At 50.8% G+C, this 14,560-nt stretch overlaps 1 protein-coding gene across 1 annotated transcript in view; it reads left to right on the forward strand.

Moving 5' to 3' along the window:
* LOC140111471 (ATP-dependent DNA helicase DDX11-like) overlaps positions 1 to 14,338 on the forward strand; it is a gene marked incomplete at its 3' end in the record, with an annotated part of 41,194 nt that extends 26,856 nt beyond the window's left edge. Inside the window, exons 9-10 of the mRNA XM_072132384.1 lie at positions 8,500 to 8,652; positions 14,292 to 14,338. Coding sequence (XP_071988485.1) covers positions 8,500 to 8,652; positions 14,292 to 14,338 — 200 coding nt within the window. The remainder of the gene's footprint in view (positions 1 to 8,499; positions 8,653 to 14,291) is intronic.
* Positions 14,339 to 14,560: the final 222 nt, after the last annotated feature.

The following is a 14,560-nucleotide window of genomic DNA, read 5'->3' on the forward strand; positions in this document are numbered from 1 at the left end:
GTGTGATCCCTCATCCAGTGATATAGGGGGGTGTGATCCCTCATCCAGTGATATAGGGGGTTGTGATCTCTCATCCAGTGATATAGGGGGGTGTGATCTCTCATCCAGTGATATAGGGGGGTGTGATCCCTCATCCAGTGATATAGGGTGTGTGATCCCTCATCCAGTGATATAGGGGGGTGTGATCCCTCATCCAGTGATATAGGGGGGTGTGATCTCTCATCCAGTGATATAGGGGGGTGTGATCCCTCATCCAGTGATATAGGGGGGTGTGATCTCTCATCCAGTGATATAGGGGGGTGTGATCTCTCATCCAGTGATATAGGGGGTGTGATCCCTCATCCAGTGATATAGGGGGGTGTGATCTCTCATCCAGTGATATAGGGGGGGGGGACCCTCATCCAGTGATATAGGGGGGTGTGATCCCTCATCCAGTGATATAGGGGGGTGTGATCTCTCATCCAGTGATATAGGGGGGTGTGATCTCTCATCCAGTGATATAGGGGGTGTGATCTCTCATCCAGTGATATAGGGGGGTGTGATCTCTCATCCAGTGATATAGGGGGGGGGGGACCCTCATCCAGTGATATAGGGGGGTGTGATCCCTCATCCAGTGATATAGGGGGGTGTGATCCCTCATCCAGTGATATAGGGGGGTGTGATCCCTCATCCAGTGATATAGGGGGGTGTGATCCCTCATCCAGTGATATAGGGGGTGTGTGATCCCTCATCCAGTGATATAGGGGGGTGTGATCTCTCATCCAGTGATATAGGGGGGTGTGATCCCTCATCCAGTGATATAGGGGGGTGTGATCCCTCATCCAGTGATATAGGGGGTGTGATCTCTCATCCAGTGATATAGGGGGGTGTGATCCCTCATCCAGTGATATAGGGGGGTGTGATCCCTCATCCAGTGATATAGGGGGGTGTGATCCCTCATCCAGTGATATAGGGGGGTGTGATCTCTCATCCAGTGATATAGGGGTGTGTGATCCCTCATCCAGTGATATAGGGGGGGGTGATCCCTCATCCAGTGATATAGGGGGGTGTGATCTCTCATCCAGTGATATAGGGGGTGTGATCCCTCCTCCAGTGATATAGGGGGGTGATCCCTCATCCAGTGATATAGGGGGTGTGATCCCTCATCCAGTGATATAGGGGGGTGTGATCTCTCATCCAGTGATATAGGGGGGTGTGATCCCTCATCCAGTGATATAGGGGTGTGTGATCCCTCATCCAGTGATATAGGGGGGTGTGATCCCTCATCCAGTGATATAGGGGTGTGTGATCCCTCATCCAGTGATATAGGGGTGTGTGATCCCTCATCCAGTGATATAGGGGGGTGTGATCTCTCATCCAGTGATATAGGGGGGTGTGATCCCTCATCCAGTGATATAGGGGGGTGTGATCCCTCATCCAGTGATATAGGGGGGTGTGATCTCTCATCCAGTGATATAGGGGGTGTGATCTCTCATCCAGTGATATAGGGGGGTGTGATCTCTCATCCAGTGATATAGGGGGTGTGATCCCTCATCCAGTGATATAGGGGGGTGTGATCCCTCATCCAGTGATATAGGGGGGTGTGATCTCTCATCCAGTGATATAGGGGGTGTGATCCCTCATCCAGTGATATAGGGGGGTGTGATCCCTCATCCAGTGATATAGGGGGGTGTGATCCCTCATCCAGTGATATAGGGGGGTGTGATCCCTCATCCAGTGATATAGGGGGGTGTGATCCCTCATCCAGTGATATAGGGGGGTGATCCCTCATCCAGTGATATAGGGGGTGTGATCCCTCATCCAGTGATATAGGGGGGTGTGATCTCTCATCCAGTGATATAGGGGGTGTGATCTCTCATCCAGTGATATAGGGGTTGTGATCTCTCATCCAGTGATATAGGGGGGTGTGATCTCTCATCCAGTGATATAGGGGGGTGTGATCTCTCATCCAGTGATATAGGGGGGTGTGATCTCTCATCCAGTGATATAGGGGGTGTGATCCCTCATCCAGTGATATAGGGGGGGGGGACCCTCATCCAGTGATATAGGGGGGTGTGATCTCTCATCCAGTGATATAGGGGGGTGATCCTCATCCAGTGATATAGGGGGGTGTGATCCCTCATCCAGTGATATAGGGGGGTGTGATCTCTCATCCAGTGATATAGGGGGGTGTGATCTCTCATCCAGTGATATAGGGGGGTGTGATCTCTCATCCAGTGATATAGGGGGGTGTGATCTCTCATCCAGTGATATAGGGGGGTGTGATCTCTCATCCAGTGATATAGGGGGGTGTGATCCCTCATCCAGTGATATAGGGGGGGGGGACCCTCATCCAGTGATATAGGGGGTGTGATCCCTCATCCAGTGATATAGGGGGGTGATCCCTCATCCAGTGATATAGGGGGGTGTGATCCCTCATCCAGTGATATAGGGGGGTGTGATCCCTCATCCAGTGATATAGGGGGGTGTGATCCCTCATCCAGTGATATAGGGGGGTGTGATCCCTCATCCAGTGATATAGGGGGGTGTGATCCCTCATCCAGTGATATAGGGGGGTGTGATCCCTCATCCAGTGATATAGGGGGGTGTGATCCCTCATCCAGTGATATAGGGGGGTGTGATCCCTCATCCAGTGATATAGGGGGGGGGGACCCTCATCCAGTGATATAGGGGGTGTGATCCCTCATCCAGTGATATAGGGGGGGACCCTCATCCAGTGATATAGGGGGTGTGATCCCTCATCCAGTGATATAGGGGGGTGTGATCCCTCATCCAGTGATATAGGGGGGTGATCTCTCATCCAGTGATATAGGGGGGTGTGATCCCTCATCCAGTGATATAGGGTTCTCATCCAGTGATATAGTGGGGTGTGATCCCTCATCCAGTGATATAGGGGTGTGTGATATCTCATCCAGTGATATAGGGGGGTGTGATCCCTCATCCAGTGATATAGGGGTGTGTGATCCTCTCATCCAGTGATATAGGGGGGTGTGATCCCTCATCCAGTGATATAGGGGGGTGTGATCCCTCATCCAGTGATATAGGGGGGTGTGATCCCTCATCCAGTGATATAGGGGGTGTGATCTCTCATCCAGTGATATAGGGGGGTGTGATCCCTCATCCAGTGATATAGGGAGGGTGTGATCCCTCATCCAGTGATATAGGGGGGTGTGATCCTCTCATCCAGTGATATAGGGGGTGTGATCCCTCATCCAGTGATAGGGGGGTGTGATCCCTCATCCAGTGATATAGGGGGGTGTGATCTCTCATCCAGTGATATAGGGGGGTGTTGATCTCCTCATCCAGTGATATAGGGGGTGTGATCCCTCATCCAGTGATATAGGGGAGGGTGTGATCCCTCATCCAGTGATATAGGGGGGTGTGATCTCTCATCCAGTGATATAGGGGGTGTGATCTCTCATCCAGTGATATAGGGGGGGTGATCCCTCATCCAGTGATATAGGGGGGTGTGATCCCTCATCCAGTGATATAGGGGGTGTGATCCCTCATCCAGTGATATAGGGGGGTGTGATCCCTCATCCAGTGATATAGGGGGGTGTGATCTCTCATCCAGTGATATAGGGGGGTGTGATCCTCATCCAGTGATATAGGGGGGTGTGATCCCTCATCCAGTGATATAGGGGGTGTGATCCTCATCCAGTGATATAGGGGGGTGTGATCCCTCATCCAGTGATATAGGGGGGTGTGATCCCTCATCCAGTGATATAGGGGGGTGTGATCCCTCATCCAGTGATATAGGGGGTGTGATCCCTCATCCAGTGATATAGGGGGGTGTGATCCCTCATCCAGTGATATAGGGGGGTGTGATCCCTCATCCAGTGATATAGGGGGGTGTGATCCCTCATCCAGTGATATAGGGGGGTGTGATCCCTCATCCAGTGATATAGGGGGGTGTGATCCCTCATCCAGTGATATAGGGGGGTGTGATCTCTCATCCAGTGATATAGGGGGTGTGATCCCTCATCCAGTGATATAGGGGTGTGTGATCCCTCATCCAGTGATATAGGGGGGTGTGATCTTCTCATCCAGTGATATAGGGGGGTGTGATCTCTCATCCAGTGATATAGGGGGGTGTGATCCCTCATCCAGTGATATAGGGGGGTGTGATCCCTCATCCAGTGATATAGGGGGGTGTGATCTCTCATCCAGTGATATAGGGGGGTGTGATCCCTCATCCAGTGATATAGGGGGGTGTGATCCCTCATCCAGTGATATAGGGGGGGTGTGATCCCTCATCCAGTGATATAGGGGGTGTGATCCCTCATCCAGTGATATAGGGGGGGTGATCCCTCATCCAGTGATATAGGGGGGTGTGATCTCTCATCCAGTGATATAGGGGGGTGTGATCCCTCATCCAGTGATATAGGGGGGGGTGTGATCCCTCATCCAGTGATATAGGGGGGGGTGTGATCCCTCATCCAGTGATATAGGGGGGTGTGATCCCTCATCCAGTGATATAGGGGTGTGTGATCCCTCATCCAGTGATATAGGGGGGGTGTGATCCCTCATCCAGTGATATAGGGGGTGTGATCCCTCATCCAGTGATATAGGGGGGGTGATCCCTCATCCAGTGATATAGGGGGGTGTGATCTCTCATCCAGTGATATAGGGGGTGTGATCCCTCATCCAGTGATATAGGGGGGTGTGATCCCTCATCCAGTGATATAGGGGGGTGTGATCTCTCATCCAGTGATATAGGGGTGTGTGATCCCTCATCCAGTGATATAGGGGGTGTGATCCCTCATCCAGTGATATAGGGGGTGTGATCCCTCATCCAGTGATATAGGGGGGGGGGTGTGATCTCTCATCCAGTGATATAGGGGGGTGTGATTCCTCATCCAGTGATATAGGGGTGTGTGATCTCTCATCCAGTGATATAGGGGGGGGGGGTGTGATCTCTCATCCAGTGATATAGGGGGTGTGATTCCTCATCCAGTGATATAGGGGTGTGTGATCTCTCATCCAGTGATATAGGGGGGGGGGGTGATCTCTCATCCAGTGATATAGGGGGGGGGGGGTGTGATCTCTCATCCAGTGATATAGGGGGTGTGATCCCTCATCCAGTGATATAGGGGGGTGTGATCCCTCATCCAGTGATATAGGGGGGTGTGATTCCTCATCCAGTGATATAGGGGGGTGTGATCCCTCATCCAGTGATATAGGGGGGGGGGGGTGTGATCTCTCATCCAGTGATATAGGGGGTGTGATTCCTCATCCAGTGATATAGGGGTGTGTGATCTCTCATCCAGTGATATAGGGGGGGGGGTGATCTCTCATCCAGTGATATAGGGGGGGGGGGTGTGATCTCTCATCCAGTGATATAGGGGGTGTGATCCCTCATCCAGTGATATAGGGGGGTGTGATCCCTCATCCAGTGATATAGGGGGGTGTGATTCCTCATCCAGTGATATAGGGGGGTGTGATCCCTCATCCAGTGATATAGGGGGGGGACCCCTCATCCAGTGATATAGGGGGGTGTGATCTCTCATCCAGTGATATAGGGGGGTGTGATTCCTTTATCCAGTGATATAGGGGTGTGTGATCCCTCATCCAGTGATATAGGGGTGTGTGATCTCTCATCCAGTGATATAGGGGGGTGTGATCTCTCATCCAGTGATATAGGGGGGTGTGATCCCTCATCCAGTGATATAGGGGGGTGTGATCTCTCATCCAGTGATATAGGGGGGTGTGATCCCTCATCCAGTGATATAGGGGGTGTGATCCCTCATCCAGTGATATAGGGGGGGTGATCCCTCATCCAGTGATATAGGGGGGTGTGATCTCTCATCCAGTGATATAGGGGGGTGTGATCCCTCATCCAGTGATATAGGGGGGTGTGATCCCTCATCCAGTGATATAGGGGGGTGTGATCCCTCATCCAGTGATATAGGGGGGTGTGATCCCTCATCCAGTGATATAGGGGGGTGTGATCCCTCATCCAGTGATATAGGGGGGGGGGTGTGATCTCTCATCCAGTGATATAGGGGGGTGTGATTCCTCATCCAGTGATATAGGGGGGGGGTGTGATCCCTCATCCAGTGATATAGGGGGTGTGATCCCTCATCCAGTGATATAGGGGGGTGTGATCTCTCATCCAGTGATATAGGGGGGTGTGATCCCTCATCCAGTGATATAGGGGGGGGGTGTGATCTCTCATCCAGTGATATAGGGGGGTGTGATCCCTCATCCAGTGATATAGGGGGGTGTGATCTCTCATCCAGTGATATAGGGGGGTGTGATCCCTCATCCAGTGATATAGGGGGGTGTGATCTCTCATCCAGTGATATAGGGGGGTGTGATCTCTCATCCAGTGATATAGGGGGGTGTGATCTCTCATCCAGTGATATAGGGGGGTGTGATCCCTCATCCAGTGATATAGGGGGGTGTGATCCCTCATCCAGTGATATAGGGGGGTGTGATCTCTCATCCAGTGATATAGGGGGGTGTGATCCCTCATCCAGTGATATAGGGGGGTGTGATCCCTCATCCAGTGATATAGGGGTGTGTGATCTCTCATCCAGTGATATAGGGGGGTGTGATCCCTCATCCAGTGATATAGGGGGGTGTGATCTCTCATCCAGTGATATAGGGGGGTGTGATCTCTCATCCAGTGATATAGGGGGGTGATCCCTCATCCAGTGATATAGGGGGGTGTGATCTCTCATCCAGTGATATAAGGGGTGTGATCCCTCATCCAGTGATATAGGGGGGTGTGATCCCTCATCCAGTGATATAGGGGGGTGTGATCCCTCATCCAGTGATATAGGGGGGTGTGATCTCTCATCCAGTGATATAGGGGGGTGTGATCCCTCATCCAGTGATATAGGGGGGTGTGATCCCTCATCCAGTGATATAGGGGGGTGTGATCTCTCAGCCAGTGATATAGGGGGGTGTGATCCCTCATCCAGTGATATAGGGGTGTGATCCCTCATCCAGTGATATAGGGGGTGTGATCCCTCATCCAGTGATATAGGGGGGTGTGATCCCTCATCCAGTGATATAGGGGGGTGTGATCTCTCATCCAGTGATATCGGGGGGTGTGATCTCTCAGCCAGTGATATAGGGGGGTGTGATCCCTCATCCAGTGATATAGGGGGTGTGATCCCTCATCCAGTGATATAGGGGGGTGTGATCCCTCAGCCAGTGATATAGGGGGGTGTGATCCCTCATCCAGTGATATAGGGGGGTGTGATCCCTCATCCAGTGATATAGGGGGGTGTGATCCCTCATCCAGTGATATAGGGGGGTGTGATCCCTCATCCAGTGATATAGGGGGGTGTGATCTCTCATCCAGTGATATAGGGGGGTGTGATCCCTCAGCCAGTGATATAGGGGGGTGTGATCCCTCATCCAGTGATATAGGGGGGTGTGATCCCTCATCCAGTGATATAGGGGGGTGTGATCTCTCATCCAGTGATATAGGGGGGTGTGATCCCTCATCCAGTGATATAGGGGGGTGTGATCCCTCATCCAGTGATATAGGGGTGTGTGATCTCTCATCCAGTGATATAGGGGTGTGTGATCTCTCATCCAGTGATATAGGGGGGTGTGATCTCTCATCCAGTGATATAGGGGGGTGTGATCCCTCATCCAGTGATATAGGGGGGTGTGATCTCTCATCCAGTGATATAGGGGTGTGTGATCTCTCATCCAGTGATATAGGGGGGTGTGATCTCTCATCCAGTGATATAGGGGGATGTGATCTCTCATCCAGTGATATAGGGGGGTGTGATCTCTCATCCAGTGATATAGGGGGGTGTGATCTCTCATCCAGTGATATAGGGGGGTGTGATCTCTCATCCAGTGATATAGGGGTGTGTGATCCCTCATCCAGTGATATAGGGGGGTGTGATCCCTCATCCAGTGATATAGGGGGGTGTGATCCCTCATCCAGTGATATAGGGGGGTGTGATCTCTCATCCAGTGATATAGGGGGTGTGATCCCTCATCCAGTGATATAGGGGGGTGTGATCCCTCATCCAGTGATATAGGGGTGTGTGATCCCTCATCCAGTGATATAGGGGGGTGTGACCCCTTATCCAGTGATATTGGGGGGGGGGTGATCTCTCATCCAGTGATATAGGGGGGTGTGATCCCTCATCCAGTGATATAGGGGGGTGTGATCCCTCATCCAGTGATATAGGGGTGTGTGATCTCTCATCCAGTGATATAGGGGGGGTGATCCGTCATCCAGTGATATAGGGGGGTGTGATCCCTCATCCAGTGATATAGGGGGGTGTGATCTCTCATCCAGTGATATAGGGGGGTGTGATCCCTCATCCAGTGATATAGGGGGGTGTGATCCCTCATCCAGTGATATAGGGGGGTGTGACCCCTTATCCAGTGATATTGGGGGGGGGGTGATCTCTCATCCAGTGATATAGGGGGGTGTGATCCCTCATCCAGTGATATAGGGGGGTGTGATCCATCATCCAGTGATATAGGGGATGATGTGAGGACGTGACATTTGTCTTGCAGCTGGTCGTCCTCCCGTACCAGACGCTGCTCCATGACTCCACCCGTCGGGCGTCCGGCATCAAACTGAAGGACCAGGTCGTGATCATAGACGAGGCTCATAACCTGATAGACACCATCACTGGCATGTACAGCTCCCAGGTGACCGGGGCCCAGGTGAGTCTCACACCCTCTACACCTATGTCCTACCTACATGTTACTGCAGGTCATCTCTGATGCAGCCCTGGGGTCAGAGGTTCACAGTGAGACTTGTAGAGGTGTGTTACTACTAGCGCCCCCCTCTGGTTGTATCATCTATGACCCCACCCCTGACCATGACCATCTATGCGCCATCCCTGACCATGGTTTGTGCCGGTATTGCAGCTGCATAGAGATGAATGACTCTGAGCTGTAATACCGGCACTGGCCAGGCTCAGGTGTGGCGCTGTGTTTGGGAATAAAGCAGCCATGTTTTTCATCATCCAAACATCTGGTTCAGCCTGCACCGACCCTGCGCTTCCTGCGTGTGGCGCTGTCCCCTTTAAGGTGGAGATGGCAGTAATAATTTAGTTTTAATGAAATTCTTTCTCCCTTTGGGTCATTTTTTTCAGATAAAAGGAAAATATTAATTAAGGTAGAAAATGGAAGCGTCTGCCGGGAGATGTCCCGGGGGAGGCCGCCGCTCGCTTCTGTGGTGTGAATGACGCCCGATGAATAGAATTATTATCAGCTCCGCAGCTTTGTGTAGTGTAATAGCTATTATTACCCTCCAGGTGCAGAGAGGAGGAGTCGCCCCCTGCAGGGCGTGGTCCCGGGGTCACCCATACATATGTCACCTCTGTGTCTTCTTATGGGCAAAAAGGTTCTGTGAGAGAAACTTTATAGGGAACCTGTCAGCAGGCGTGACCCTGCAGAATACAGACGTGTACTGTCCCTGCACAGATGTGTAATCAGACCTCTGTGTATGTAGTTAGTAGCAGCAGGACTGTGATATATGGATTAATATTCCAGGGTTTTACTGGTGATATGTCCTCACACTGCTGTGATCTGTGCTCTCTGCAGCCAGTGTTAGGTTCTGTGCCTGGAGAGATATGTAATCAGACCTCACACTGCTGTGCTCTGTGCTCTCTGCAGCCAGTGTTATGTATTGTCCCTGGAGAGATGTGTAATCAGACCTCACACTGCTGTGCTCTGTGCTCTCTGCAGCCAGTGTTCTGTACTGTCCCTGCAGAGATGTGTAATCAGACCTCACACTGCTGTGCTCTGTGCTCTCTGCAGCCAGTGTTATGTACTGTCCCTGGAGAGATGTGTAATCAGACCTCACACTGCTGTGCTCTGTGCTCTGTGCAGCCAGTGTTATGTACTGTCTCTGGAGAGATGTGTAATCAGACCTCACACTGCTGTGCTCTGTGCTCTCTGCAGCCAGTGTTATGTATTGTCCCTGGAGAGATGTGTAATCAGACCTCACACTGCTGTGCTCTGTGCTCTCTGCAGCCAGTGTTATGTATTGTCCCTGGAGAGATGTGTAATCAGACCTCACACTGCTGTGCTCTGTGCTCTCTGCAGCCAGTGTTAGGTTCTGTGCCTGGAGAGATATGTAATCAGACCTCACACTGCTGTGCTCTGTGCTCTCTGCAGCCAGTGTTATGTATTGTCCCTGGAGAGATGTGTAATCAGACCTCACACTGCTGTGCTCTGTGCTCTCTGCAGCCAGTGTTATGTATTGTCCCTGGAGAGATGTGTAATCAGAACTCACACTGTTGTGCTCTGTGCTCTCTGCAGCCAGTGTTATGTATTGTCCCTGGAGAGATGTGTAATCAGACCTCACACTGCTGTGCTCTGTGCCCTCTGCAGCCAGTGTTATGTATTGTCCCTGGAGAGATGTGTAATCAGACCTCACACTGTTGTGCTCTGTGCTCTCTGCAGCCAGTGTTATGTACTGTCACTGGAGAGATGTATAATCGGACCTTTGTGTATGTTGTTAGTAGCAGCAGGACTGTGATATATGGATTTATATTCCAGGATTATACTGGAGAGTGTCCTCACACTGCTGTGCTCTGTGCTCTCTGCAGGCAGTGTTAGATATTGTCTCTGTAGAGATGTGAATCAGACCTTTGGTTATGCTGTTAGTAGCAGCAGGACTGTGATATATGGATTTATATTCCAGGATTGTACTGGAGGTGTGTCCTCACACTGCTTTGCTCTCAGTTGCTTTAAATCTTCTTCACTCTTCTCTAAGGAAAGCTGTAGCAGTGATTTAGAGCAGAGGGGAGATGCTGTGGAGCTGTGTGCACAGTGCACAGCAGTGTGAGGTCATGCTCCCACTACAATCCTGCAACATAAATCCATTTATCACAGTCCTGCTGCTACTAATAACATACACAAAGGTCTGATTACACATCTCTACAGGGACAATACCTAACACTGGCTGCAGAGAGCACAGAGCACAGCAGTGGGAGGTCTGATTACACATCTCTCCAGGGACAATACATAACACTGGCTGCAGAGAGCACAGAGCACAGCAGTGTGAGGTATGATTACACATCTCTCCAGGGACAGTACATAACACTGGCTGCAGAGAGCACAGAGCACAGCAGTGTGAGGTCTGATTACACATCTCTCCAGGGACAATACATAACACTGGCTGCAGAGAGCACAGAGCACAGCAGTGTGAGGTGTGATTACACATCTCTCCAGGGACAATACATAACACTGGCTGCAGAGAGCACAGAGCACAGCAGTGTGAGGTCTGATTACACATCTCTCCAGGGAAAATACATAACACTGGCTGCAGAGAGCACAGAGCACAGCAGTGTGAGGTCTGATTACACATCTCTCCAGGGACAATACATAACACTGGCTGCAGAGAGCACAGAGCACAGCAGTGTGAGGTCTGATTACACATCTCTCCAGGGACAATACATAGCACTGGCTGCAGAGAGCACAGAGCACAGCAGTGTGAGGTCAGATTACACATCTCTCCAGGGACAATACATAACACTGGCTGCAGAGAGCACAGAGCACAGCAGTGTGAGGTCTGATTACACATCTCTCCAGGGACAATACCTAGCACTGGCTGCAGACAGCACAGAGCACAGCAGTGTGAGGCCTGATTACACATCTCTCCAGGGACATTACATAACACTGGCTGCAGAGAGCACAGAGCACAGCAGTGTGAGGTCTGATTACACATCTCTCCAGGGACAATACATAACACTGGCTGCAGAGAGCACAGAGCACAGCAGTGTGAGGTATGATTACACATCTCTCCAGGGACAGTACATAACACTGGCTGCAGAGAGCACAGAGCACAGCAGTGTGAGGTCTGATTACACATCTCTCCAGGGACAATACATAGCACTGGCTGCAGAGAGCACAGAGCACAGCAGTGTGAGGTCAGATTACACATCTCTCCAGGGACAATACATAACACTGGCTGCAGAGAGCACAGAGCACAGCAGTGTGAGGTCTGATTACACATCTCTCCAGGGACAATACCTAGCACTGGCTGCAGACAGCACAGAGCACAGCAGTGTGAGGCCTGATTACACATCTCTCCAGGGACATTACATAACACTGGCTGCAGAGAGCACAGAGCACAGCAGTGTGAGGACACTCCTAGAATATAAATCCTTATATAACAGTCCTGCTGCTACTAATAACATACACAAAGGTCTGATTACACACCTACACAAGGTTATAATGCTGTTAGAGGTACAATACGCAGCAGTACAGGGCAGTATTGTGTGTATGATAAGGATTGGGGGGGGGAGCCTGACCTCTAATGACCTCACTCTATAGATTAGTAAATTAGATTCTTCTATAAATAGATTATTTCCGGGGTGTAGATGGCGCCCCCGTTACGCTGAGTCCTTCCCGTGACGCCGGCGGGAAAAGCAATAGATTTGTGATGAAGCTGTAATTGGTTTTCCGGCTGAGTGAACAAATAGCGCCATTCTCCTTGACCAATTGTGTTTGTTCTCTCCCCATCGCGGCCTCGCGTCTCCCCGTCTTTCATTTCCATTTATATCATCTCGCACATCTGGGCGGCCATGACGCCTCATAATAAGGTCGCGTGCTCGGACCTGCCCCGGATTGGCTGCGGGTTATTACCACCCGTCATATCACTTACCTGCAGGTGACGCGTCCGGAGCCGGAGATGCTGAGTGGATGGAGATCAATGTAATCACACGCAGCGTCTAACACCTTGTAAACGCAATACTATATGTTTACAGCAGGTTAACGTTGTGTTTACAGCGCTGTAGCATAACCTTGACGTATGTGCATTACACTGCGTGTGCGTCCCGTTTACAGTGCGCCTGCGCAAACACAATGGATGCGTACAGCTAATGCATCGTGTGAATAGAGCCCCTGAGGGAAGTGGCCCCCCCCCCCCGTCTGCCCCCACCATGTTTAAATCTAACAAAATTGGTGTCAAACATTTGAGCTGCATAAATTTTCGTTTGTGCCGTTATCGCTTTTTAAGATATTAATAAAAGTTTCTAGAGGTCATCAAAGGTCAACCACCCCCCCCCCTCCGCCCCCAACTTTACCCAAATCAAACAAAACTGGTGCCAATCAGTTTTGCTACGCTTGTGCTGCTCAAATTTAGCTTTTTGCTGTTTTTGTTTTGAAGATATTAACTAATTTGTAAAGTTCTAAAGGTCACCCAGCCCCCCCCCCCTCCCCCACATTAACCGAATCAAACTAAAGCGGCGTCAAACGTTTGTGCAGCAATAATTTTCGTTTGCGCCGCGATCGGTTTATAATGTACGTTTAGGTGTTTACTTAAGTTAAAAATAAGAAACCTCGTGACACTTCTCTGGTTTGATCACCAGGGGGAGCGAGCGAACACGTTTTACTTTGGAAGGAATGACCTCTGATGACCTCTGCAATCAATACATTAAAAAAATGATAGCGGCACAAACGTTTGACGCCACTTTTGTTTGATTCGGTTAATGTCGGGGGGGGGGGGTTTGACCTTTTGACCTTACAAATTCGTTAATATCTTCACAACAAAAGTGGCACAAAGAAAAATTTGAACAGCACAAATGTAGCAGGATGGATTGGCACCAGTTTTGTTTGATTTGGGAAATGTGGGGGGGGGGGGCCTGGTTGACCTCTGATGACCTCTGGAAACTTTTATTAATATCTGCTGCACAAACCAGCACAAACATTTGACACCAATTTTGTTAGTTTTGAATAAGGTGGTGGTGGGGGGGGGGGGGCAACTTCACTCAGGTGAACAGAGCCTCAGGGGCTCCTTACCAGGCCGGTGCTCCACAAATGAACGTCAGGAATCCGCCAGAAAACATTACTGACTATCATGTGTCTCGCAGCAGAGGGTTTGCTACCATCGCATCCACCTTGGATAATGTTGTACGTGCGATGATACAGCTCTGCGCCGATACAATGTAACAAACTAACTAGTAGAGGGATCTGGATACAATTGCAACAAACCCTCAGCTGTGATAAGCAGGACTGTGTATAAAGGAAGAGGATTTTTATTGGTGTGTTTTTCGGTCCACATTGGTTGTGTGAATATTGCAGCACATAATGGCCGCGCTCTCGCCCCACGCCGGGCTGTTATATCGCTCATCAGGGCGTCCGAAATCGCGGCTAATTACTGCACGTGCGATGCTCTGCAGGTCCGTCCTCATAGCCGCATCTTGTCAGTGATTGTCAGAGTCTCCGAGTAATCTCCATGTCCTCCCCAGGCCCCTGCGCTGTGTTTGCGGCCCCCGCGCTGAGTTTGCGGCCCCCGCGCTGTGTTTATGGCCCGGGACTACGCTGACTCTCTGTCTCTCTCGTTGCAGTTGTGTCAGGCGCACTCCCAGCTTGCGCAGTACACGGAGCGATACAGGTACTTACTGTAATCATTCTGTAATCTGTTCTCTCTCACATGTTCATTTCCCTGGTAATTTTCCTCCATTACTGGAGATGACAGCTTCGGCTCCCTGCTCCCTCCCCAGCCCCCGCACATTAACCCTTGTATGTACTCATTACTTATCCTCTACTGAACTCAGCTCCAGAACCAGCTCCTGTAATATACCCCAGAGCTGCACTCACTATTCTGCTGCTGGTG

This window comes from Engystomops pustulosus, unplaced genomic scaffold (genome assembly GCF_040894005.1).
Source record: "Engystomops pustulosus unplaced genomic scaffold, aEngPut4.maternal MAT_SCAFFOLD_468, whole genome shotgun sequence".
NCBI classification, from domain to species: Eukaryota; Metazoa; Chordata; class Amphibia; order Anura; family Leptodactylidae; genus Engystomops; species Engystomops pustulosus.